Source organism: Epinephelus fuscoguttatus, linkage group LG18 (assembly GCF_011397635.1).
Source record: "Epinephelus fuscoguttatus linkage group LG18, E.fuscoguttatus.final_Chr_v1".
NCBI classification, from domain to species: domain Eukaryota; kingdom Metazoa; phylum Chordata; class Actinopteri; order Perciformes; family Serranidae; genus Epinephelus; species Epinephelus fuscoguttatus.
Window position 1 is genome coordinate 14,506,612 of NC_064769.1, and position 27,480 is coordinate 14,534,091.

General features: G+C 40.6%; 2 protein-coding genes and 1 long non-coding RNA gene across 4 annotated transcripts in view; 2 read left to right on the plus strand and 1 right to left on the minus strand.

The window, feature by feature from the left end:
- LOC125905681 (uncharacterized) overlaps positions 1 to 19,115 on the minus strand; it is a 36,688-nt gene extending 17,573 nt beyond the window's left edge. The window contains exons 1-2 of the long non-coding RNA XR_007451682.1: positions 18,821 to 19,115; positions 18,291 to 18,347 (exon numbers count right to left, since the gene is read on the minus strand). This is a non-coding gene — a long non-coding RNA (uncharacterized LOC125905681). The remainder of the gene's footprint in view (positions 1 to 18,290; positions 18,348 to 18,820) is intronic.
- On the plus strand, positions 320 to 14,834 carry znf532 (zinc finger protein 532). 2 transcript variants are annotated; one of them, XM_049603812.1, is made up of 9 exons: positions 320 to 475; positions 4,767 to 7,080; positions 7,383 to 7,564; positions 8,838 to 9,014; positions 9,797 to 9,959; positions 10,217 to 10,540; positions 11,265 to 11,377; positions 11,961 to 12,099; positions 12,217 to 14,834. In XM_049603812.1, exons 2-9 carry the CDS (start codon positions 4,795 to 4,797, stop codon positions 12,706 to 12,708), a joined length of 3,876 nt encoding a protein of 1,291 aa, XP_049459769.1. In that variant the 5' UTR covers positions 320 to 475; positions 4,767 to 4,794; the 3' UTR covers positions 12,709 to 14,834. The 2 variants fall into 2 exon arrangements, with proteins under 2 accessions (XP_049459769.1, XP_049459768.1); XM_049603811.1 differs by lacking the exon at positions 320 to 475 and adding an exon at positions 1,228 to 1,805.
- Positions 17,389 to 26,452, plus strand: oacyl (O-acyltransferase like). Its single transcript, XM_049603813.1, has 15 exons — positions 17,389 to 17,546; positions 20,488 to 20,621; positions 20,702 to 20,780; positions 20,869 to 21,004; positions 21,150 to 21,352; positions 21,498 to 21,710; positions 21,792 to 21,894; positions 21,973 to 22,074; positions 22,163 to 22,328; positions 22,425 to 22,504; positions 22,615 to 22,725; positions 23,962 to 24,085; positions 24,245 to 24,431; positions 24,748 to 24,890; positions 24,984 to 26,452. The coding sequence occupies exons 1-15, from the start codon at positions 17,390 to 17,392 to the stop codon at positions 25,086 to 25,088; spliced, it is 2,043 nt and encodes a 680-aa protein (XP_049459770.1). The 5' UTR covers position 17,389; the 3' UTR covers positions 25,089 to 26,452.
- The last annotated feature ends 1,028 nt before the right edge of the window (positions 26,453 to 27,480 follow it).

Consider the following 27,480-nt stretch of genomic DNA (forward strand, 5'->3'; position numbering starts at 1 on the left):
TAGGAACATAGTGTACATAGTCAAGGCTTTATTATATTCTTCTCCTGCTCATTTCCTTTTCTTCCTATCTCCCCCACCTCCCTCTGTCTCCGTCTCCCACTCTCTCTCTTCTTTCTCTGCACCAGCTGCTGCTGCTGCTCCAGAGCCAGAGTGGAGAGTCCCCTCACCCCCCTGCACAGACAGAGACAAAAGGCCTGATTCGCCTGCTGAACACTGCCCCCTTTCTCCATCCATCCCTTCATGCACGGCTGTAGTGGTGGTGGAGGTGGTGGTGGTGGCGGGGGCTTCAGGAGAAAAGAAGGCCTGGACTGGGACTAAAATCTAGGACTGACCCAGTGAAGGACAGTGGGAAGAGGGGGAGGGGAGGAGGAGGGGAGGAGGAAGAGGATGGGGGCTGAAATGGTTGGGGCTGAGTAAAGGCAGGTGCTGAGGCCTCTACAGGAAGACTCTCACAGTGGAAAAAAATCTGACAAGGGTATGCCACATTTACCTCTATATATGCATGAACGTGCATGTTTATGTGTGTCTGTGGCGGCATATTTGGGCAGGGGTGGCATGTGTTTGAAGGAAATCTGGGGTGAGGGGTGCATGAATGGCCTGTGTTTGCCCATGTCAGATTGTCTGTTTTGGGGTTTTTACATTCCTTGTCTCTATATCAAAGTGCTTGTTGTAATGCTGCTGCCGGCTCCATGAAAGTTCATAGTTTTCAGAGACATTTTCAGTGTGTCTAGGGTGAAAGCACTGAGGGAGAAGCAGGCCAAGGTATCAGATTGAGCTTCTTCTACCATTATGGCTACTTCTTCCTTTCAAAGTGATAGGTTGATTATCATTTGCTGTTATCAGTCACCATTTTGCACATCATTTTGTTTTAAATCTTATCTCATGTAACACTGTATGAGTTCTCATTTCCTTTACATAACTGTGCTCATCCAAACACCATCTTTTTGTGCATTTTTGTGGCCTAATTTAACAGCAGTGCAAGCAACCAGAGTAGTGAATCTCCTCTAACCATGCTGTCACAAGTCTATAAAATATTGTGGGTTCTTTTGTTCACTAAATCTACAGATATATACATGTAGTTTGGTGGAATTGTTGCGCTGTTTCCTGGGAGGTGGGCACACTGCTTCTGCCTGTGTGTTTCTGAGGCCGTATTGCAGCACAAGGCTTTATGCTGGGTGACCGGAACCAGATGAAACCGGTTTGAGGCAGACGGAGGGCTGACAGGAACAATGCCGTCCCTGTGCTCCACTGAGGGATAGAGATAGCCAGGGCTGCTCCATGGCAGCCCTTCACAGCTCAGCCACTGGCTATCATGGCACAGGCAGAGACCCTGCTGCTGCTGCTGCTGCTGCTGCTGCTGGCTGCTGCTCGCTGGATGTCGGCGTGCGACGCAGCGCGGCTCAGAGCGAGGGGGGCAGGGAGATTTGGGAAGGGACGAGGGCAGGGCGACGTGGCTGGCTGGGAGTCTGTGAATCTGCAGCCTGGAACCTCACATACACACACATGCAAGAGCATGATCCATCTGTCTGTTTCTATGTCTGTGTGCTGCTAGTGGTGCAGAGAATGACTAAGGAGGATCCTTACCCAGGACCACCACCACTCACCAGATCCCTGGATGTAACCTGACCCTGTACTCTGGGCCTTTGCATGGTTGGGAAGAAACAGGACTTTTTTTTCTCCTCCAGGCAGGGTGGGGTGTATGGCTTTTTGTGGGTTAGCAGTGTTGTGACTGTGTTTGTTGCAGGATGGAAGGAAGGAAGGAAAGAAGGTTTGGCTAGTGACTGGAGAGGGACGGAGGCAAGAGGGTGAGGAGTGGCTGATTCACTTGCATGTTTCCACCATTGTTGTTCTACATTCACTTTACTGAGATTGCAGCTTTACATAGTATCTGGATTTCAGGTGGTAATGATGCATGTGTATTAAACTGATATTGCTTTGAGGGGTTCTGTGTTGTGTCTTTCTCATATTTGTCTGCATTTAACCTTCATTTACACTCTACGTCCGGCTGCTCTGGCTGTCATGGCTGTGACTAGCTGTTCTTTCCACCAGGCCTTTCTCTCTCTGCTGCAGCTTCACACAGCTCAGCAGCCATTTTTACCCCCTCACTGCATTTCTCGCCTGCCCTCTCCCTCCATAACATTTCTCCCCTTCTCTCATTTTGTTTATGTTTATCCCATTATAATAACCATCCCATCATCTGGATTAAATTGAGAATAGTTCCTTTTTGAAACCAAAGATGAGCCTAAAAGATATGGGTCGGTGTGTGTGTGTGTGTGTGTGTGTGTGTGTGTGTGTGTGTGTGTGTGTGTGTGTGTGTGTGTGTGCGTGCGTGTGTGTGTGCGTGCGTGTGTGTTTGTGTGTGCAGATATGTTTGACCATGCATATTTGGATCAAAGAGCAGCACTGGTTAAACTGCACGTACTGTAAAAGCAGAGCAGCTCCAAGGCGGTGCCTTTTGTCCCCAGCACCCATAACACATACAGACACACTGCATTTCAGTCCCATCATATCTCATTTGCAGTGTCCACCATTAAAAAATAAAGATTTGTTTCCGAAGTTATAAGCCCCTGGGGCAAAGTTCTCTGATGTCGAATATTAGCCTATTGTATAACATTTTGCTTAAACAATTGAAAAAAACAATAACAATCATGTCATCATATTCATATTTACCATTCATATTTCACTCAGTTTAAGTATTATTTAGATGTTTTATTCACCCCCTTAACCAGCTTACAAGGACCAGCACTGACAGAAATATTACTATTATATGTACACTCATCTTCTATACTGCATTGATAACTTGGATGCATCATCCTCCTAATTATAAATCAGAAAATATACATTCAAAACAGAAGCAAGGAAGTCAGATACATTTCATCAGCACACTTGTATATTTTTGTTTTTTCTTCCCATTTATTTATTTAATTATAGCAACGCTAACCATGTAGTGACTGAGGAGAAAATGTTTTGCTTGCAAGTATCCACACTTAATGTCATTAAAATGTCACACGGACCCCCCCACGCGGACCAGCAAGTGGCTCCCTGGTGTAGTAGCAGAGAGTGCTAAACTTAGTCTGCTAATGCATGAATTAAACATCAAGAACAAGAAAGCAGTGACTAGCCTACGTCATGCTTAACATGGTATTTCACAGGCTATACTTCTGTATATATGGATACTGGTGCACCATGTGGTGTCAGTTGATATTTGTGGGTGTAGACCCAAACACACCACGAGTCATACTGTAATTCACATAATAAAAGCACATATTAAATTGGGCTGTACAAAGCTACTCCATATTGTGAAGTATATGGCTTTTTCCCAAATAACAAAAAATAAGAAAATATGCAAATATCCCAAAGCTGGATATAATAATGTCACACTATTAATCAAAATTGTATCTCTGACACAGTAACATACTAGTGTATAGCTAGGATCTTTCCTAATAACAATAAACCAGAGATCACTTTCATGAATTCAATTAATGCCACTGTCTGTAACATAACAGCCACCTTAGTGACATGTTTCAACTATAAAATGAATGCTCTTAACCAGAACAGAAAAATATGTTTCATCACACTATGATTCAGTATTATCTTCCCTTCTTTTCTCAGTCATTGCATGTGGAGCCATAAATTGGTGTAAAAAGTGGTATGTCAGAAATGTTTTACTGGGTATTCCTGGCAAGAGGAAAATCTTCAATCACATACATCAGACAGAAGTAGGATATTGGGATCATTAACATCTATCTTGACTTTAATCTTGTAACTCTTGCCTCTAATACAACATAAAACACAAGGAGGTTTAGATATATTGCTCTCTGGCCAAGTTTGGCAATACTGACACTATACAAGTAGTAAGTACATTTACAGTATTGTGCTTAAGATGTCTATTCTTCTGAATGCAACAGGGATGAACCCTGTAAAAAGTCTTTAATTAACAAGCTACAAGCAATCAGAGTATGATTTTCTCTACTTTAAGAAATTTGTTAAACAACTGTGTGAAGAAATGTTGAGAGCAGCTGTTTCTACTTTTATATTCATGAACATGATCATATTACCATGGCTTTAGTCTTCAAAATGGCAAATTTGGAGAGCATTGATTGCCCTACAAATACCACCAATTTAGCACAAACCAAAGCTAATTCTGTTCTCAATATGAATGGCCTAATTATTTCCCATCACCATGAAAAGGCCTCATTTGAGACTAATGATAGACTTAGAATGATGTTACAGTAGTTTGTGTAGCCGTCCATGATGTTTATTGAGAAAATTGCAAGAATATAAACCTTGTCATTATGAAACCTATGATCTATGAATATTATTGGCTTTTATTTTATACAACCCTAAAACCAAAATACCAGCTTCACACAAAAGACATATCATAATCTAATAAGCAGATTACCATGTAAGTCACTGGAAACATTCAACACCAGATCACATGGGATCAACTGTAATGGGACACTGTGTTGATCTTTGATCCTATATGCTGATTTTTTGGCAAAGAGAAATAAGTAAAACCATCTTTTTGGTTCCCATTACTATCTCATACAAAACAGTACATTGCAGCAAGATTAATAAGATTGTGATTACACTGAATTCTGTTGTGCTACATTAAGCAAATACAAACAACTAATGTACAGACAGTATAAAGACTTTCACTGCAAAATGCGATACCCCCTTTCTCATAGTATGTTGAAAAACTCATATCATTAGATATTTTTTAAAACAATCTGTAGTAAACATGGTATGCCATCTGTGTTCCCCAGGTGATCTCATCAGAACAGGAGTAGGACCATGGGAGATATGAAGACGCCGGACTTCGATGATCTGCTGGCGGCCTTCGACATCCCCGACATGGTGGATCCTAAAGCCGCTATCGAATCTGGCCCCCATGATGACCAAGACGGACAGCTCAAGCAACCTAGTGGTGGGGTGACTACCAATGAAGATGAGGCCCAAAACCCCTCAACAGGACATGATGTTGGTGTTAGTGTCATCGTCAAGAATATCCGAAACACAGACACTAGTGAACATGGTGGAACCATATCCGAGAAGGATGGACATTTTCATCCCCAACCTCATTCTGTAGGCATTGGCAATGGACTTCATAATGGCTTCTTGCCCGCAATACAATCAAGTACTCATTATACCAAGAACGGATGGAAAGCGCCAAGGGAGGAGGGACAACCAGTTAACAACCAATCATCTACCTTTAATCAGTTCAGCCCCATCTCCAGTGCTGAAGAGTTTGATGATGATAAAATTGAGGTAGATGACCCCATGGACAAGCAGGAAGGTCAGTCGTTCTTTAGGTCCACTACTAGGACAGAGGACCAGAATTCCAAATCTCCTGTATCAGTGGACAATGATCAAAACAAGAGCACCGATGGCAATCAGGCAGGTTCCAAGTCTAACAAGCCCCCTCAATCAAGTTTACCTGAGGGTGAACTAAAGGAAACTGTCCTCAAGTCTGAAGGTCAGGAGTGCAAGGAGGCTGGAGAGCCAACAGGGCCTGTTAATGTGGTCAGTATCTCTCAAGTCAAAGCTAAGTCCTCTGCAAAACTTTCATCTTGTATAGCAGCCATAGCAGCCCTCAGTGCCAAAAAGGCTAGTGCTACTGACTTGGGTGTTTTGGATTCTCCTACAACACAGAAAGAATCCACCCAAGTGAATAAAAGTCCTAGAGCTCTGGAGAAGCCACATGAGCAGGAGTCAGCCCTAGAGTTTGCAAAGAGGCTCCTAACACGACAACCAGACAGCCCCTCTAGTGTCATCAGTGAGGGGAGCAGCAAAGGTTCCCCTGATTCAAGCACAGACACCACCCCGGTTATCCCAAAAGTCAGGATCAAAACAATCAAGACATCATCCGGCCAGATCAAGCGTACTGTTACCCGAGTTGTACCGGAGTTTGATCCTGATTGTCTGAAAAAAGGAGAGAACAGCCTTTCTGTCACCAGTGCAATTTTCTCATCCCCCACAAGGCCCTCTCTGCCAACCACAGTATTAGCCACCACTGGAGGTCCTTCAATTGAAATAACCAAGCAAATGACAATAAAACCTGTGGCAACAGCTTTCCTGCCTGTCTCGGCAGTCAAGACAGCTGGTTCCCAAGTCATCAACTTGAAGCTAGCTAACAACACCACTGTCAAAGCAACAGTCATCCCCGCTGCATCAGTGCAAAGTGCCAGCAGTGCCATCTTGAAAGCTGCTAATGCCATCCAGCAACAGACCGTCATGGTACCTGCCTCCAGTCTGGCTAATGCCAAACTTGTGCCAAAGACAGTCCATCTTAGTAACCTCAATCTTCTGCCCCAGGCAGTATCCTCTGCTGTCTGTGATCTCCAACAGGCCCTGTCCTCCTCCAAACAATCACAGCATGTCAAACATCAGACAGTTCTCGCTGGCCGAGCCTCAAAGAAAGTCTCTAGGATTCAAGTGTTGACCAACTCTCAAAGCTCTGTAGTGGACGCCTTCAATAAAGTCCTGAGTAGCATAAATCCTGTACCTGTGTACATCCCAAACCTCTCCCCACCAACCTCAGCTTGTATCTCTCTACCCTCACGTGGCTACAAGTGCCTTGAGTGTGGAGATTCATTTGCTCTTGAGAGGAGCCTGACACATCATTATGAACGTCGCAGTGTGCGGATCGAGGTCACCTGCAACCACTGTGCCAAAAGCCTAGTCTTCTACAACAAATGCAGCCTATTGTCTCATGCCAGGGGCCACAAAGACAAAGGGGTTGTCATGCAGTGCTCACATCTTATCCTAAAACCCATTCCTGCAGATCAGATGATAACCACATCACCCTCACCGGGCCCACCCAGCATCATTGGCACCACCTCCCCCTCCCAAGCACAAGCGCCCACCAGCCAAATCCCTGTCAGAGTTGCTGGTGGAGGGTCCAAAAGTACAGTGATTTCAGCTTCATGCAGTGCTCCTCTTGTGGCTGCCATGCCCTTGGAGGATGATGCATCGAAGCTGTGCAGACACAGCCTGAAGTGCTCTGAATGTAATGAAATGTTCCCAGATGACAGCTCACTTGCCATGCACTATCAGCAGGCACCGGAGTCCAGTGGGCAGGTGTGTGTATCTAATGTGTGAACTGCTACAAAATATGGTTCAATTTTATTTAGTGGCCTTTTAGTGGTTTAGTGGTGGCAGTGGCTATTTTGGGAAGCCTCTGGTTCCCTTTCATTTTTTCCATTGACAATGTTATGTGACTCATAGTTGGAGCACTTCTACAGCTTGGATCCACTTGAAACATAACATTTAATACATAACAGTGTCTTTAATGCAAAGATAAACCCTCATATTCTGGGTACAATTGTTCCAGTGCTGTGATAAAAATGCAATTGATGATTTTCTTTATCTCCTCTTTTTAGAAAACATGCACCATCTGCCAAATGCTTCTCCCAAATCAGTGCAGCTTTCTGTCACACCAGCGAATCCACCAGCACAAGTCTCCTTACATCTGCCCGGAGTGTGGCGCCAGCTGCCGTTCTGTCCACTTCCAATCACATGTCACAAAGAACTGCCTGCATTACACCCGCAGAGTTGGCTACCGGTCAGTCTACCTCAATTAAAGTCAAAACATTATTAATTTGAATTTTAGTCCTTTGTGCTTTTTTCCAACTTTAATGTCCAAACTATATTTTTCTGTTAAAACCGTGTTTTTTCTTTGGGATAGTCAAATCTGCCAGAAAACAAATTCATGGTATGCAGTGAGCAGCGTTCTTCTTTCTAAGAGGCTATACTCAGACTTAAGTGTCTGCCCTTTTCTTTCGTAGGACCACTTACAATGTCATTTTTAATTACAGTTATTACATTATGTTTGCCTCAGCTTGACAATCCCATTTAACCAAAAGTGATTGTATGGCCACAGTTTTTATGTGGACTCACCCCAGATACAAGCCATTAAAACTCACCAGTTATGGTTCAATTATGAGTCTGGCCAACGAAAAATGTTCTGAAATGAACGTCTTGTTCTTAAAGTTAAACTCTGCAATGTTATATTTGCATTCCTGTCTGGAAATCTTTTCCGTTTTTTTTGCAGAGAGTTGGATGAAAAGATTAATACCACTCTAAGCAGGTGGTTATCTTTGCTTTGCTTAGCATAACAGCTTGGCTGGGTCAAGATTAAAAAATATCCACCTACAAACATTATGTAATGTGTTAATTACTGAGCTCCACAGGTGTTGGTTTTCAATCTTTGGACAGAGCTAGGCTAGCCGATTCCCCATTTCCAGTCTTTATGCTAAGGTAAGTGGACTGTCCTGGCTGTAGGTTGATTTTTCATGGGCAGAGGTTGCTGGTACAACTTCACCAACTTCAAAGGTGTGTGAAGAAGGGAAATTAGTCTAAAGAGGTAAAAACTCCAGCAACACTTAATGTTTAAAAATCAACTTCATTGTAAGACCAATGCATTTTGGCTTGTGGCCAAAAGGGTAAGGGTAAATGGTATGGTGTTGTTTTTCCATGATGAGTACATCTGAGAGTTGCAGAGGGCCCCAAGCCGAAACATGTTGGTCTTACTGTAATATTGTTCTTTATACTGCAACTGTTGCTGGAGTTTTGATCACTTCATTTTAATGGACAGACAGGAGAGTGGTTTCAAGCTTCTGATCTAACTCTTAACAAAAAAGTGAGTATTTTCCTACAAAGGTCTGTGTCTTGTACTGACTCAGGATCGGCTCACCAATCACACAAATGAAAAAAGCCAATCTCAAGTTAGAAACACCAAAGTGCTTCTCTCTGAGGAACAAGTTAAACTGACTTTCACTCAGTTAAAGTCTTATTTAAATCTGACTATTGCAAACTCTTATTCCTTCTCCCTCCAGCTGTATCCACTGCAGTGTGATCTTCGCTGATGCTGCAACTGTGAAATCTCACATCCAGAATTCTCACTGTGAGACCTTCTTTAAATGTCCTCTCTGCCCCATGGCCTTCAAGTCTGCACCTGGAACGCACTCTCATGTGAACACACAGCATCCAGGAATGAAGGCAGGAGAGCCCAAGTAGGTCAACATTGTGATGTGAAATGTAAATCTAAACCAAATGTATTTCAGTTTTATATTCTCTTAGACAGACAGAATATTATTCCAAATGTTGTTGTAAATGTACATTTTGAAGTACACAGCATTTGATTCAATGCAAAATTAAATCCAATATATAAATGAATAAAAACAGTGTGCAGTGCACAGAAGACACCAGCTTTTTCCTCAAAGAAGTGTCAACACACATCTTCGCACTGTTCTTTTCACATCGGCACACACCGACATAACCTGATACCCTCGTCCAATTCATTTTTTCAAAGGAAAATCATCCTCGCTGTTTCATCAGTAGCAGGATTTGTGGGTTTTAGACACGGTGGCTTAAATTGGGTTTGTTTTTTCCACATGGCAACCTTTCACTGATTTGCTGCCCATCATCAGCACTACTCAGGAGCAGATGTTCTTGTACCACTGTCTAGGTTTGGCCTTGGTTGTACCTCAAGCTTAAAGCTAAATAAATATCCAATATAAAGCCATATTTAAAGTACTGAACCAACCTTTTCAGTGTGTTTAATAATTTGTTCAGATCACAATCTAAAACTATCTGAAAGCAATCTAATATAAATGGTTAGTTTAGTGATACAGACATGAGGTGCAAGAATACAACTGCAACTGAATGTTAATAGCTTTATGTGAATAGTACAATATTTGCACAAGTAACAGCTGTCCTCTCTTTTCATATGCATTTTTACATTTTGCAGTGAACTTGCAGTGGGTTTTTACGGATGTTTTTTTCTGTCTTTCAGGATGATCTATAAGTGTTCCATGTGTGATACCGTGTTCACCTTGCAGTCCCTGCTTTACACGCACTTCGACCAGCACATCGTCAATCATAAAGTGTCAGTGTTCAAATGCCCTGACTGCTCCATGCACTACGCACAGAAACAGCTCATGTTGGACCATATCAAGGTGAGCATGAAAAGCAGTTACTTAAGGGATGCTTGACAATTAACTCTGTTTTCTATATATAAAGCTGTTTGCTTCTTAATAACTCTGAAATCAAACCTCATGCTGTGAATGTATGAATAGATATGTTGGGAAAAGATGCTATCTTTGTTCACACTTTCAAGGCCAATTATATGAGTACTGATTGTAATATGTTTCACACACCAGTGCTTTATATTTTTTTAGTAACTATTCAGTATGAATGTGTGGATCCTTTCCAGGCCATCCATGGAACCCTGAAGACCATCGAGGGTCCACCAAACTTGGGCATTAATCTCCCTCTCAGCACCAAACCCACCAACTCCAATAGCACCAACAGCAACAGCCCCAGTAATAACAACAATAACAAAGATATAGGAGGAAATATCAACGGTCAAGACAAAATTGAAAAGAAGCCTTCACCTTCACCTCTAAAGAAAACAAACAGTAGTGGCTCAGCGGACATCAAGAACCCCGCCAGCTCAGGATACACATGTGGAGACTGCAGTACCCTCTTCAGTTCTAGAGAGGTCTTTGTGGCTCACATGAGGCGTGAACATGGCAAGGTGATTGTTTGACACCATTCACATTATGAGTTTATGATTTGTCACATGCTCTTTTTTGAGATGCTGCCACGAGAGAACACACAGGAAAAAAATTGAGATTTGATGTTGTAAGTCTTACAGTGGTGGAAGAAGTATTCAGATTCAGAATACCACACTATAAAAATACTCCACAAGTAAAAGTCCTGCATTAATAATATTATTAAAATAGAATATGTAAGTATAATAAGGAAGATGTACTGAATGTATTAAAAGTAAAAGTGCTCGGTGGAGAAAATTCTCTGGTATACAAATGTACATTATATCATCAGATTTATTAAAGTGTAAGCAGCGTATCACTGTTGTAGTTTCAAGTTACAAGAAAGTTTCTCAATTAATTTTCTGACAATCATCTTGATGATTGATCAGCTAATCTTTTTAGCTCTAACTGTATACGCTGTTGGCATGTTTAATCTATAATAAGGTATCATACTTCATTATCTCTTCCTATGTTTTGAAGGTAAAATCTTTATCTTGTAATGTAACTTGGAGTATTAGCTTTCAAATAATTGAAAAAAAAGTTAAATATTTTTCTCCAAAATGTAGTGGAGTAGAGGTTTAAGTTAAGTGCAAGTACCTTTGATTTATTTTACTTTTGAGTAAATGGTTTTAGTTACATTTCACCACAAGTCACACAACAGTAGAAACATGATCCATAAACATATCATGCATTCTCCTTACACTGCAGATACTGAAGAAACACCCATGTCGACAGTGCGACAAGTCGTTCAGCTCCTCCCATAGCCTTTGCCGACACAACCGTCTCAAACACAAGGGACTGCGGAAGGTCTACACCTGCCCGTGAGTACACAAACCCACTAATCCTCCAAATATAATATCAAGATACGTTCTTTGACTATGCCCACCAGACCCCACATACAAGTGTTTTCTGATCTGACAGCACTATGATCAAGGTTTGGTTAGGTTTACATACAAAAATGACTTGGCGAAGGATGACTTTTTTTCAGACCCCAGTAAGATTAGTTGACATCAGGGCTTTAGCTAATGTGGATCTTAACACACTAAACTTGGTTAGGGTTAGGAAATCTTCGTCACCATGGTTACCACAATAATGACTTGGATACAGTTAGCGAACAACATTGCCTTGAAACCAGTGTTGACTGTCCATAAGAAACACAAAACGAACAGTGGCCTCCTGTGTTGTCCTACATTTTGTTGACCGATCCATCAATCCTGACCTCTTATTGGCTCTACAGTAATGTCAGATCAAGAACCATTCTCCAACTGGCTTACATACAGTGCAACTCAATGTGAAAATACTTAAATATAATACAAGTGCAAGAAAAACTGTATGTATAGAAATAAAAGGAGACAATATCAGCTTATAAGGGCTTATAATTGTTATTTTCTTGTACTGTGATAGGCACTGTCCTGCACTCAGTCAGCCATTCACTAAAAGAGTGCTGCTGGATCAGCACATTCATCTGATGCATGGAGTCAAAGACCCAGAGGGGAAGACTGTCAGCTCTGATCATACTGAGACTTCACCTGACAAAGAAACGGTACTGTGGCACACATTTGCCGACATACACTTATTAAAGATTATTTTTTTTACCTTACAAGTAAAACTCATGGTTCTTCTGTCTCTCCCTAAGCTATCATTTTTATCTCCTCCACAGACTCTCAGCCCCAAAAGGAAGCCAGAAGAGGATGAGGGGTCTCCAAGCTTGAACTCCAGGGGCTTTGATTCACAGCCCTTGAAGAGGCTCAAGGTGAACATCCTAAAAGTTCACAAGTGTGCTGTCTGCGGCTTCACCACTGAGGACATTGCAGCTTTCCACGAGCACATTCCCCAGCACAAGTCCGATGGCTCATCCTACCAGTGTCAGGAGTGCGGCCTGTGCTACACCTCCCACCGCTCACTAGCCCGACACCTCTTCATCGTCCATCGGCTGAAGGAGCCACAAGGCCTCGCCCGATACAATGGACGGGGAAAGGACGACGATGAGAGTCAGAGAGAGAACCAGCTGGACATTACAGACGGGACCCCGAATACCAAATGCAAAGTGTGTGGTAAGATGTTTGAAACGGAGGGAAACTTGAACACTCACATGAGGACGCATGGGATGGCGTTCATAAAGTCTAAGAGACTGAGCGCGACTGAGAAGTGACACTTTTAAACCATTCCATCTGAAGCAAACTCTGTTGTTTTAAACTTAACACAGTTTGGTAAAGCGTTGCAGACAACCTTCAGTGTGCTGTACATACATAATGTACATGTAGGGTACTACAATATGTATACAATATACACACAAAAATATGTAATATATGTCAAAGTCACTTTATGTGTCTAAGTAAATTGAACAAGATAATTTTTTGTACACACATAGATGTTTCTATAGGCTTTGAATAGATCTTTTTTATAGAAGAGCTTTTTTATTTTAAACAGTTTCCATTGTTCGCACTAGGGCTAGATAATGTATGGATATATTGTTGTAATGGGATTAATCCTCATACAGTCAGCAGTGTTCTGAACGTTCAATGCTGCTGATGTCAAACGAATGTCTGAGAGAAAAATATACATATATATATATAACTTCTGGGAGCTTCAGGTTTCCACAGTACAGTAATGTTACCCCTAGCTGAGGTCTTCAATTTCACTTGACTTGAAAATTTGAGTAGACAATTGGCATAAAACATTCTTTATGTTTCAGGTTGTTTTTTTTATTTTTCATTTTTATGCATGGATATTCTCTCTGAGCCGTCCTCAGCTTCTACATAAAACTCTGGCTCTGGTTTCCTTCTAAGACATCCTGAAAGTATTGATCCTGAAACAAAACCTCTGCTAGGGCTGCACCACTCATAAAAAGTGTCATACTGTGATTATTTTAACAGATACTGCAATTGCGATATGAGTTGCAATTTCAGTGGGAATGGTAATTTTTACATTTCATTTTCACTGAAAGAAATATGAAAATGATGAGGATGTGATTTTTGCCGGGATCTGTACCATACAAATAATGTTCCCTTACGTCGAGAATATGTTTTTTAGGCTGGGGCATCTCTGTAGCACCACAATGCTTCATTTATAATAATATGTTGCAACACATTTTACCTTTACCTAAATATTGTAGCTCTGGTGATTTGGACATTGCACTTGGCCATATTGCGATTTCAATAATGTTTCGATTCACTGTGCAGCCCTAATCTCTGCATTCATTTTGAGGTGAAATAACATGAAATATCAGAGCATATTAGGCAAAGATAAAGCCTGTTTTCTGCAGCATCTCCTTACCCCCTTGTTAAATTATTTACATATCAATTACATACAGAACAAAAATTTGGAAATGAGTTTAAAGCTCCCTGTTTTGTGTAATGTTTATGTAAAACATTTAACATCAGAACAGGAGTCTTTTAAAGACTAATATGTGGGCCAAATTTGTAGTAGCTTTTATATTTTGTACAAAATGGTCAGACTTGTTTCATTCCTGTTTTAATATAAACTGTATATGGCAGCTCTTTGTAATTACAGGTCACCGAAAAAAAAAGGTTTATTTACCGGAATATTTAAAATATGATAAAAAGCACTTACCTTTCTTTTAACAGCAGTCTTATAACTAAGGTCATTATTGTCATTTTCTTCCTTGTTTCTTCAGTTTGTGGTTCTTTGGTTTTAATGTGAAGACATATTGAGCGTTCATTGACAGAAATAACACTGGGAAAGAAGAAAAACTTCTGTGAATGTAAACTTGGCTGTGAAACTGAATTATTGATACGAGACAACCAGTTCTATTAAATGAACAATAACTGAAAGTTGAGAGAATCACAGGATTGTTTTCCATCGCTAACTTTTTTTCAAAGCATTTCCAAAAAAAAAAAAACAACCAAATTCCATTTTGGACAGTAGTTTTTCTACTCTGACAATAAGACTTTAACCATCTTGCGCTGTAAAACTGCATGTGAGAAGCAGTCTGTGAATTGTTTGTTGATTAGAATGTATCTTGCTGCTGCTGCTGCTGTTTTTAGACATTTCTGATGCTTCTGTACAAAGCTGTGCTTTATGTCAATAAATGATGAAACCTGCCAGAGGTAAGATCTGATGTCGACTGCACATGAGACATCAGCTCCTCTCTGTGGAAATATCAGAAATCCTCTCGTGATCATTCATACTCATGCTGTTATAGTGCTGTTTGTGTCTGTTTGTGTCTGCGTTACCATGAAAGCTAAAGTCTAAATGCTGGATTTTGATAACAGGTGTTTGACATCTAAATGTCCTGCAATCAAAGCTTAATATAAATATCCTGACTTTCATACAGCCCTCTTTTGTAGTGTTTCAGTATGAGTGATATAAAACTATAACTAACTTTACCCAAATCCTTAATGCCAACCCCGTCTCATAAACAAATATATATATATATATATATATATATATGTGTTGTTGTTTTTTAAGATATTTTTTGGGCATTTTTTGCCTTTAATGGACAGGACAGTTAAGTGTGAAAGGGGGAGAGACAGGGGGGGATGACATGCAGCAGAGGGCCACAGGCTGGACTCGAACCCGGGCCACTGCGGCAACAGCCTTGTACATGGGGCGCCTGCTCTACCACTAAGCCACCAACACCCCAAGCAAATATTTTTTATATTGCTAATTTGAAACAGAAAATATGATTTGAGAGTAACCTAATGGATTAAATGTCTTATCAATAATAAAGTATTTACAATGAGCTAATCTGAAAAGTTGCAAATTGACAACATGTTTTTTTTTTTTGTTTTTTTTTTGCTATGATAACCATTTATGGAAACTGAAGCATAAGCTGTGGTTTTGTTTAGGTAACTCAAGACACCTGGTTACGGTTAAAAACATTGTGGGTTTGTGTAGATATGGAAAATATCAACATTTCACTTGAAGCACATGTTTACCTTTTCAGTGTTTAAGGTTACAAAAAGATTGTGGTATTTGGTTAGTCTTTCAGCTCACTGTTTTGGTTTTCCTGTCTGTTCGACTCCGGCTCGCAACCATTTGCTGCATGTCATCCCCCCACTCTCTCTTACTCCCCCATTTCACTCTCTCCTGTCAATTAAAGGCAAAAAGCCCAAAACACAAATCAAATAAAATTTAGTGGCAGCTAGAAGTGAAGCTGCAGATTGCAACCAACTGCAACTATTCCCATATGCCAAGTGTGAAGAAGAACTATGGTGGCCAATGTAAAAAACGCAAAAACAAAAAGGCAGAACTTCCTTGAGAAGCTTCACATTCTTAAGCTCTTGTGGTTTCCACAACAATGCCAAGCATATTTTCTCATCACCTTACTCATGCGTATACAGCCACTATTCTTGCGCCTTACCAGCTGTACCACTCGTGCTAACTAACTGGGGAAGGTAGCTCACTGCTAACATAGTGTGCAGTGTAGTACAACTACTAGCTAGAATAAAGTGATCATTTCTGATGCTAGGTTATGTCAAGAGAATCTCAAATTGATCTCAGTGCTGATAGAGTTTTGTGACACAGCATCTCACACACTGAATGATGCTCAAGTTGAAATTTTTCAATTTGAGCATCATTCTCATCACGTCATTCATGTCACCTGTTGCAAATGTGAGTATGTTCATGTCTTTGCATTGACTTTGTATGTAATTGTGCCTTGTGAAACACTCACATCACGTTGCGTGTGAACACACCTTAGACAGTCACACCCTGAAAAACCCTGGTGTAGACAGATACAGAGCTAAAAGGAGAGTTTAAGAGAGTTCAACAAACATTTGTCAGGTCACCAAATAAATGATATCGGGCTCCATATATCCTAAAAGGGTAAATAGGCAAATGTCTTATCGTGTGAACTTTGCCATGTCAACCTTATAAGGTGCTACTATATCACTGTTGTTTTACAACTTATCGAATGCCCCCAAGAGGCCAAAAATCAATTAATGCTGGTTTGACCAAAGTGTTAAAGCCTCTGACACTTCTGTAATACTTCCTGGACTGCACAGGAAAGATCTCAGTGGACATAACACAGAAAAATAAATTATGATTCCTTCAAGACAAAATTATTTCGTATATTAATGTAATTTCTAGGAGATAGTTGTTTGGTCACAGCAGCACCAGCTACATGAAGCATGTTTTCATTCCACAATCTGGGCATAAAACAGGAAACATGAACAATGTTTTGTTTGTATTGTCAAGTAAAATGACTCAGGTAAGTCTATTGACCTAGCCATTGGGTAACTAAATTATCATCTCTGTCTAGCATTGGCAAAAAAATAGAATTATGTAACATATAGCATTATACTGAATGTGTATAGATGGTTTCCCTCACTACTGCATGGTACAGCATTTCATGTAGGTTTTTAGGGCAAGCTCACCCTCTAGTGGCCATTGTTAATATATTTTAATTACTGGACTGTGTTGCCTCTCTTGTATTCTAGCCTGAGACACACAGTTCCTGTAAAAACAATCTCAAAAAATTAAGTGAAAGAATGTTAAAATTATTAGAAGAATCAATATCAGACTGATACCACTGTAAAACATGTGTCTTTGCAGTGGTAGTGATGGAACTACAGGCCAACACTATGTATCCATCATTATTAGACCTGCACTCTAATTATTCTGATCCTGTGTGGTGACCATAATCACAGCCTGCATCTTTTTGTTCACCTCTCATCCTCATGTAACCAAATCCTGTTCACACCTGACATAGAAAACCAGGTGGGGAAGATCACACGCAGTTCCCAAAGCAGTTTTTCAATCCCCCCCATACAAGATGAATTTCACGCTATACCTTCTTCATGATGATGTGTCCCCTCTAATGTTATTTAAACACCTTCTCCACTAAAAAGATGCAGTCAGTCCTAAACATGGCCCTGGGTTGGATGGCGTTTATTCTGTTTGGAGGGTGTAGTATAGCGCTTGAAAATGCAAAGACCTTGACTGTGTCTCAAAGATGTATGAAGGACACCAACACGTTCCTCTGGGAAATTAAGCAAGACATGCCGAAGGAATACGCTGTACTCAGTAAGTATTGCTGACTTTTGAAAGGCTTTTTGATACTGAATGTTAAGTTGTAGAGTCACTTGAGATTTTTGTAATGAGTGTCAGGCAGACTCACTTAAAGTACAGGGGCCTGCTGTTCTTTTAGAGGAGCCAGTTACATTAATTTTGAAACTGAGCTCATTTTATCCACGTGTGGATCTGTAGCCATCAGTTACACATGCCATATAAAAATGTTACTAAACAGGACAATGAGATTTGTAGTACCATTCCACATAACAGTAAACTTTGACAACAGACTTACATTCACATGCAAAAAGAAACGTGCATAAATATGCATTATAAAGCTTACAAAGATCTAAGCACACATGTTCACACCAAAAAACATTAATGCATGCATCAAATACAGGACTTCCAATCTTATCTCTGCATCTTATCTAGGTGTAGGCCTATAAGAAAGCCCCCAGTATTGCAGCTACTTTTTAATGCTCACTACACCAAGAATATACAAAGGAATTCAATTGGTATTATGATGGTGAAAGTGGTTATCATTTCTGTTGCTATTTCAAAACTGCTTATAACTGTTTATTTTACATTCTTCCTCATTTTAAAACATTTAATTGTTCTTTTAATGGTCTACCAATTCAAGTGTCTATTCTGAAAGCACTCTGAGCTGCAATTTGTGTACGAAAGGTGCTAAAGTATATTGTTATTATCATCATTATACAGCACAGCCTAAAAACAAAACAGGAATGAATGAATACTCACAGGAAACTAGCAGACCTTTTACTCTGGCTACAAACAACCAGCAGGTGAATGAACAATCTGTAAATGTAAAATTGGGGAAATTACATGTTATTTAAAACTCTGCTAGCTCTAACACTGTGGCTGTGTCTATGTATAAAGCACACCAAGGATACTCAGCTTGCTTTGCCTGGGGGCCACTTTTGCAAAATGACAGGAGGCCTCGGGACAGTGGCAGCAGTCCTGCATAGGTCAGGTGTACACAGACTGGACCTCTGTTAGGGTCCTCTCCTAGCATTTTCTTGATGCTTTTTTTTGCACTCTGGCACAGTATTTATATTACAATTATGAAAATGAACCCAGGTGTGGATCAATTTATTATCACTGTGAATCAGAAAATGATTGGGGGGCCAGCAGCTGCCTATCGGGGGCCAGATCTGGCTAGAGGGCAGCAAGTTGAGTATCACTTGTATCACTTTATAATGACAAAACAGACAACCACAGAAATATACAACTGTGAGAAAAGAGACAGACAGACAGAGTATTTGACTCACCCTTGAAGACCGTCCTGCTTTTATTCATAGAGATGAAATAGTCCATATCCATGTCCCATGTCTTTACACTTGTTACTCAGATGGTTAGCACTACTGAACTAGCTGCTAGCTAACTAACGTTAGACTCATAACAACACGGCTAACTGACAGCACTGAAAAACAAGCTAACTCTAGTGTCACTTAAATATTACCTATTGTTGTTTTGTTGTGAAGTCTGAGTTTGACTTCAAATTTTACCTCTAAATTTCTTTTCCAAAAACCTGTCCATTAGCAGTTTTACTGTCGCATCATATGGACCGTGTCTCGTTGTGTGACAGTAATCAACGTAAACACCTTCACCTGTTTGGTCTTCACCACCTGTAATAAGGGTGCAGTACCACATCTGACCGTCCCAACACAGAGGGGCGCTGTTTCACTGCTGTTTTAAACGTGTCTTAGCTGTCACATCTTCTTGTTATTTATTTATTTATTTATTTATTTATTTATTTATTTACCTTTTTTTAGGCTAAATAATCGTGGATAGATCCCGGCTTGGCCTTTTCCTCTTATGATAAGTAAATAACTATAAAAAATATTCATTTGTTGACATATTTTGAGTTTCAAATTGTAGTATTTTAATTCCCTCTCTGTAAATTCATTAAAAAAAACCTAATTTCTTTCTTTTATTGTATTTCATTTTATTTTGTTTTATTTTATTTTTTGCACACTTTCATCTTTTTTTCTCTTCTTTTTTAAGGACAGATAATAAGCACAGCGCAAAGGCAGCAATCTGTATCCAACACAGAGGCAAGATAAAGTAATGTCCAGTTGAGACAAATACAGGGAGCAAGAAAGTAACATACAATACAAAAAATAATAGAGTAAAAAAAGTACACACTAAAACAACACAAGTTATAATTTGTATACAAGGAAGGAAATGAAGCACAAAACAACAACCTTGGCAACAGGAAGACAACAAGATGTCACAACAAGATGTCATAAAAATGAGGATGTGATGCACCACGGATAGGACCAAGTCACCTAACATCAAGCACATAAGCCTGTACAGTTTCATCTTTTACATTGTATCACAAAGTTGTGTAAGGGACACTGAAAACTTTATGCTAAATCAAATGACATCTTGCAAGGGCATAGATTTCTTATGACAATATGACACACACACACACACACACACACACACACACACACACACACACACACACACACACACATATGAAACAGGATTTGGGGGTCCACCTCCAGAAAATGTTTAGCATCAAACACTTATTTTTCTTACTCTCTGGTGAATTTTTACACATCAATTTATACATTTTATGGTGTTTATGTCTTTATTTTTGTCAGAATCATTTGATCCTTTCATGTTTTTATTGTTTGAGACAAATTCACAGGTTCTAAATATTGAGGGGGACATGTCCCCTGTGTGGTTTAAATCTGCTTTAAATTAGGGCTTTAAAGAGTCACCAAATGTTTTTCCTTGAATTAAGGGAGCAATCACAATCAGTCTTCAGTATCACATTCAACATGTTCTGTTTTCTGAATTCGTCGAAGTCGAAGTTCGAAGTTCGAAGTCTCTTTTTTTTTAAAGGATTTTGGAGAGTAAATGTTTTGTTCTTCATACTAAGTTGCACTTGTGTGTTGTCTGGTGTTGCGTGTGTGTGTGTTGACAGTGTACGATGCATTTGGAAAGCTGGGTAGCAATGTCGAAGGAGGCAATACCAACCAGCCTGGCCTGTTGCAGCAGTGTCGCTCTGCACACGGTCCCGCCTTCTCTGGACAGTACTGCCAGGTGTTCCTTAGGCAGGTAACAACAAACAGCGTAATTAAACAAGATAAAATGTCACTCTGATTTAGATTTTGAACAAATTGTTTTCAACACCGTAGGGAACAGTCCAGTACTTTGTGGGTATTTGTGTTCCTGACTCCTGTGGGGAAGACGATGTGGAAATGCTGGTGCTGTACGGTCAGTGATTTTAAGATTTATTTTCATTGAATAACATCACTCAGTTAGTCTTTTTGTTTGACTTGTGACTTGTTTTACCTTTTCACAGGGAGACTGCAGTTTGATAAGACGTCCCTCATCCCTCCTTTACCTCCCATCCTGGTCAATCAATCCACCCAGGAGATGATCATGACCCACTGCTTGCCCAACACCATTGTCCCTGATGCATCAGATGTCACCTGTCTGTCAGTATATGATTGGATGTGACTTGTTTTAACGTCTCTACTGTCTTATCTGCATGTGGAAACTGAGTTGGAGAATTTCAGGACTCTGTTTTTGTCTCTTACACTGGCAAGTCGTCACCTAACACAGACACCTTTTCTCCTGCAGGTTTGTGTGTTGTGCAATGGTAGCAATTCCTCTTGCAGCTACCCTGTTTACAGCTATAATACGGTGGCACCGGAACAGAGAGGTCAGTCCAACAGCGGCGTCTTCCTGTTTAAACACTGGCCTGAACCTTTATGGGACCCTGAAGACCAACAGCTCCTCCAGTAGCGATATAAATAGCAACACTTCAGAGGAAAATAGTAGTCGTACGTACAATGTGTATTATGTGATTTTGTTTAAGTACATTTTCCCTAAGATTTCCTCAAGATGTTTGCCAGATGGTGCATCACTAGCATAAGTTTGTTCTGTGATAGATGATAGGTGAAAAGTGTATTAAATGTTGTCTTTCAGAAGGTACCAGGCGCACTCCACTGCGTTTTCCTCGAAGCTGTGTGTCCCGGTGCCTTCAGGCGTTCTCTCTACAGACCACCAGCCAGGGTGTATTAAGCACCTCCTCATCCATCCCAGGAGGAGGCTACTCCTCCCTTAATGGCATCCGTGTTCTCAGCCTGTTATGGATTATGTGTGGACACTCTGCACAGTTCCCCGTAATAAACAATCTGGGTACGACAAGACTGCCACATGCTCATTCAGTCTGCAAATCACTCAGTTATATTTTGACATCTTGCATCATCTCTTTTGCAGACAACTACAAAAACTGGGAGAAAACAGTTGAAAGCAGCCCTCTGCATGTGCTCTCCATCAGCGGGCCTGTTTTTCTGGCTGTGGACACCTTTTTACTGCTCGGGTGAGACTGACACCACAGAAAGTTTAAAACCAATGTGTGTCTGTAAAAACAGTTTCTAGAGCAGCGTTTGTGTTGTAGGGGTCTGCTCAGTGCGAGGTCTCTGCTGGGATCCATCAACAGGGCTGAAGACAAACTGAGTCCCAGTTTGATCGCTAACTACCTCTTCAGGAGGATTAAAAGGTACAGTATGTTGGTCGTTATGATTAAGATGTGTGATCTAAAGCCAGTAATGTAAACGTGAATTCTCCTTTTGTTTCCTTTTTTGCAGGATTCAACCACTGCATCTGTTTATCATGTGTCTAACCATCAGCCTAATCTCACTGATTCAGTGGGGACCCTACTGGTTTCCATTTATAGATGCACTGATGGATTGTAAGACCTACTGGTGGGCTAATTTGCTGTTGATTAGCAACCTGCTCCCAGTCCATGAGATAGTAAGTTTAAGCAATAATTCAGTACCTCTGATTCTATTTTGAAATATATCTATGCTGATCTATTGCTTATCATTTTCTTTCCCAATCTCTCCTCAGTGTATTCCTTGGACATGGTACCTGTCTCTGGACTTCCAGTGTTATGCCACCACTCCTCTGCTGGTCTATTTTTACAGACTGTATGTCCTTTGTTCTTACCTTGGACAATTTACATTTCTGAAACTCGGCCACAGCTGAACTGACAACTCTATTTCTGTAATTTTTCTTCATCCTGTCTTTTGTTTATCAGAAACAGAGGTGTGTTTGTGGTTGTCGCTGGAGGCCTTCTGCTGATGACCACTGTGGTCAGTGCTGTTATAACTGCACTCCTGCAGCTGCCGGTGTTTCAGCCATCAACACTGTAAGATTTAATGATGTTGATCTTGAACTAAAGCAAACTTAATTGTACAACCCCAATTTCAAAATAGTTGCAAATAGAATGCAATGATCTGCAAATAATTTTTAGAATGGGATGTCCCTGAAAAAGACATTGTCTGGATGGCAGCATATGTTGCTCCAAAACCTGTATGTACCTTTCAGCATTTATGGTGCCTTCACAGATGTGCAAGTTACCGATGATGACATGGGCGCTAACACACCCCCATTCCATCACAGATGCTGGCTTTACACTGGTAACAATCCTTTTACTCTTTAGCCTGGAGGACACAATGTCCAGGATACCCAAAAACAGTTTGAAATGTGGACTCCTCAGACTAAAGCACACTTTTCCACTTTGTGTCAATCCATCTCATATGAGGTCAGGCTCAGAGAAGTTGGCTGCATGTCTGGATGTTGTTTATAAATGGCTTTCTCTTTGCATGGTAGAGTCTTAACTTGGGTTTGTAGATGCAGCAAGGAATTGTGTTTACCGACAGTGGTTTTCCAAAGTGTTCCTGAGCCCAGGTAGTAATATCCTTTATACAGTTAACTCAGTTTTTAATGCAGTGGCACCTGAGGAGTCAAAGGTCATGGGTATTTAATGTTGTTTTTTGGCCTTGGCTCTTACATGCAGAGATTTCTCCAGATTCTTTGAATCTCTTGATGATATCATAGATTGTAGATGGTGAAATCAATGAATTCTTTGCAATCATGCATGCAGAAAGGTTGTTCACAAACTTATGGACTATTTTGCCCATGCAGTTTTCCTCAAAGTAACCATCCCTGCTTGTGAACAACTGAGCCTTTCGAGGGTGCCCCTTTCATACTTATTAATGATACTATCATTTGTTACCATTTAACCTGTTTACCTGTGGAATGATTCAGGTGTTTTTTGAGCATTCAACAACTTCCCTAGTCTTTTGTTGTCTCTGTCCCTTTTTTTTGTAAGATGTTATAAGGGTAAGGGTATATTTCACACATAAACAAGAAAATTTATCAGTTTGAACTTTTAACATTTTGTCTTTGTACTGTTTCAATTGAATATAGGCCAAAGAAAGATTTGGAAATCATTGCATTCTGGTTTTATTCGCGTTTTACAATTGAGGTTGTATCATTTTGACTTTCTATACTGTGAAATCCAGTGTAAAAGAAAGTAACAAGTAACCATACATTCACATTCAAACAAATAAACTGATTTCTTTGTTTTATTATTTTGCAGGACATCTGAAAATTACGTCTTGTATTACTATGTGAAACCCCACACAAGGTATGGCCCTTTTTTAGTAGGAATCTTGACTGGAATATACTTGACAACAAAGAAAAATCAGCTGTTAAAGCAAAAGGTGAGAACTTCCCTGATAGGATCACTACACACAGCTTATTCTTTATTCTAGAAATTTTAACACATCATATGGTCTTTGGGCCAAAAAGATTCAGTATACATAAAATGGACGAAGCTGCTGTCACACTCATGTGATTATCATTTCTTGCTGTTAATCCAGTGGCAGGCGCTGCTTGGTTGGCTCTGCTGTCTGTCACTCATGGCTGTGGTGGTGGGATTGGCATATGTCCTCAGGGAGACCCCAGCTCATCCATCTGTGCCACATGCCCTCTACCAGGGACTGCACAGGCCGCTCTGGGCTCTGGCTGTGACCTGGATCATAGTGGCTTGTGAGGAGGGTTACGGAGGTAAACCAAGAGCAGGGATGTTCCAAATCCCATAATCAGGAAAAGCAAAATACAATTTTAAATATGCATAGTAACAAATATTCAAGTATTGGTTTCTTCTGCATTCAGAGCTCTTGATCATGCTTTATATCATGTGATTGACCAGGCTATAATACAGGAACTCACTGTTTAATTTTAATTTGATTTCAAAGTTCAGATGTGGCAATATGAGACAAAAGAATACAAAGATATAAGTTGCATGTCTGCCAACTTGTTGTTTAGTAACATGAGTATAATCTGTGCTACATCTTCCTCTGTTTTTCTCACTGTTTCTTAGGTTTCATCAAGAGCCTCTTGTCACAGGGTTTCTGGGTTCCTCTTTCTAACATTAGCTTTGCCTGCTATCTGACACATCCTGTCTTCATCATCCTCTACATCGGCTTGCAAGAGACCCCAATCCACTACACAGACCTCAACTTTGTAAGTCAGCACACTTGCTCCATGCTGACATATATCAAATTAGGTTATTATTTGTCTGAGCCTTTCTAACTTGACGCCTCCTGTCTTTTTCAGATGTACATGTTCCTTGGCCACCTGGTGCTCACACTGGTGGTCGGCTATGTGTTTACTGTTCTGGTTGAGAAGCCTTACCTCCTCCTAAAATGGAGCAGTACATAACAAGACAAGTCAACACACAAAAGACTGTATCCAGTTAACACCCTTATATTACTGTACATTCTGTTTGCTTGTGCCTTGTAAGCTATGCCAATTGTTCCGTTCCGCTTTTGTAGATATTAAACCTGTTTGTTTCTAAAAAAGAAACCAAGAAAAAAGTCAGAGGGTTTTTTCTATAGTGATCTGTCAGGGTTTACATTACAACTTTTACATTGCAAACAGTATCCTGCAGTCTACAGAAGATACAAAACACATTTATCAACCTTGAAAGTGATAATGTGGAAAATATATTGAAAATGTTTTTGAGTTTTCATCTCCACAATCTATATCACCAACAAATAAGTAATGGGAACTGGGATACAGGGGTGGCACAGTGGTGTGGTGGTTAGCACTCTCGCCTCACAGCAAGAGGGTTGCCGGTTCGATCCCGGGCGTGGGAGCCCTTCTGTGTGGAGTTTGCATGTTCTCCCCGTGTCAGCGTGGGTTCTCTCCAGACTCCGGCTTCCTCCCACAGTCCAAAGACATGCAGATTGGGGACTAGGTTAATTGATAACTCTAAATTGCCCATAGGTGTGACTGTGAGTGTGAATGGTTGTTTGTCTCTATGTGTCAGCCCTGTGATAGTCTGGCGACCTGTCCAGGGTGTACCCTGGTTTTCACGCCCGATGCCAGCTGGGATAGGCTCCAGCTCCCCCGCGAACCCCAAGAGGATGAAGAGGTTAGAAGATGAATGAATGAATGAATGAATGAACTGGGATACACTGATCTGTGACTTAAAACGTATGTGGGCCAGGGCCATTTGCCCCTTCCCTACCTCCTACTCCCCTACTTCTGGCCCCCTTACTGGGACCATCCTTGAACTCAGCCCTTGGCTCTTTCACACATGCATTGCAAACCTGAAATTATCTAGACATTACAGAGAAGAGCTGTATCTGAGAATGCAAATGTCCCAGTGTCAGCTGGATCGTACATTAAACTGACTTTACCTGCCAGCTCCCAAGTAAAAAGTCTGCGTAATGTCAGAATGAGCTCATGTGTAAATAGCACAGCTATTTGTCCAGAGAACTCACAGCAAATGAGTTGGTGTGTTGATGACATGATGATTTCTATGATGTAGCTTGCACAAAACTGGAATAAAGTTTACATTGAAGGGTGTAATGGCAGAAGCCAAAATCATGAGACCAATTCAAGGATGACTCTGTTGTTTATGACCAAATTACAAACTGGCTACGTGACGTTGTAATCCATGTAATGTCTTGTCTCCTGCACGGTCTACTCAGGCACCATCCATTGCCCGGCGTCATGTTCAGCGTCATACTTGCGTTTGACCATGTTGTTGCAGAAATTCACTGTACTTTGAAATTAAGTTTGAGTCACTTGCAATCCATTCAGAATGGACCTGTGACCCACTTTTAGACCACAACTCACTGGCCTAAACCAAATGGAGTATTTCCAGTAGGTGAGAACGTTTCTGACACAGACAATCCCCTGCTGTGTGCTACATGTGTGAAAGGGAAACTCATGAGAAAACATCTATAAAGTTCCTCGACTGCATCTTGCATAGTTGTGACTCCATCACGTTGACAATTAACACCTGGCAAAACAGCTTCTGTAGTAGTTCCCACCACAATAGGTGCCACCAGGACCACATTTTGCCTTGATCACATACACACACACACACACACACACACACACACACACACAGACTCACAAGGTGAAAACAATACCAGCCCTGCTGTCATGTCTGGTAAAAAAAATACTTCCTATTCAGGATTAGGTGTGATTTTCCATAAGCATGATATAATTTGCTGTCACAGTCTAAGCATCATTGGGAAATTATTAAAAGAAGACAGTGCTAAGATTACAGTCGTATACTTAAGGTACTGCCATCTTGCATAGGATAGCTTCCTTGTGACCCAAAGTTCATCATGTTCCAAAACCATCCGTCCTCTCCTGTGAAAGGTTCTGCTGCCAAACAACACAATAACATGGCGGATATTTTCAATACACTTTCCATGATGGCAGTGAGTCAGAATTTACTAGTGGCACTGACTCAGCTGATGAGATCTCAACAAAGGTTTTCAGTTTCGTCTGACGCATAAACACGCAGCTATACGTTTCCATCGTAGCACTTGAGTTATGCGGGGCATGTGCTCTGTTGTACATTGCATTAAGTTGAGTAATGCTTCGTGAACAGCCTCAAAGAAATACCTCAACCCTCCTGCCACTGTTTATTTCTGACGCTTACACAGAAACAAACTCCTCATGAGGTGATTTTCACTGATGTAAAATCAGTATGACAGAACATTGCCTTTTGACACCAGGATGGAGATTAAAAAAAGAAAACAACATGGAAGGAATAAGGAATGTTGCTATAATTTCCAGTGTCAGCATG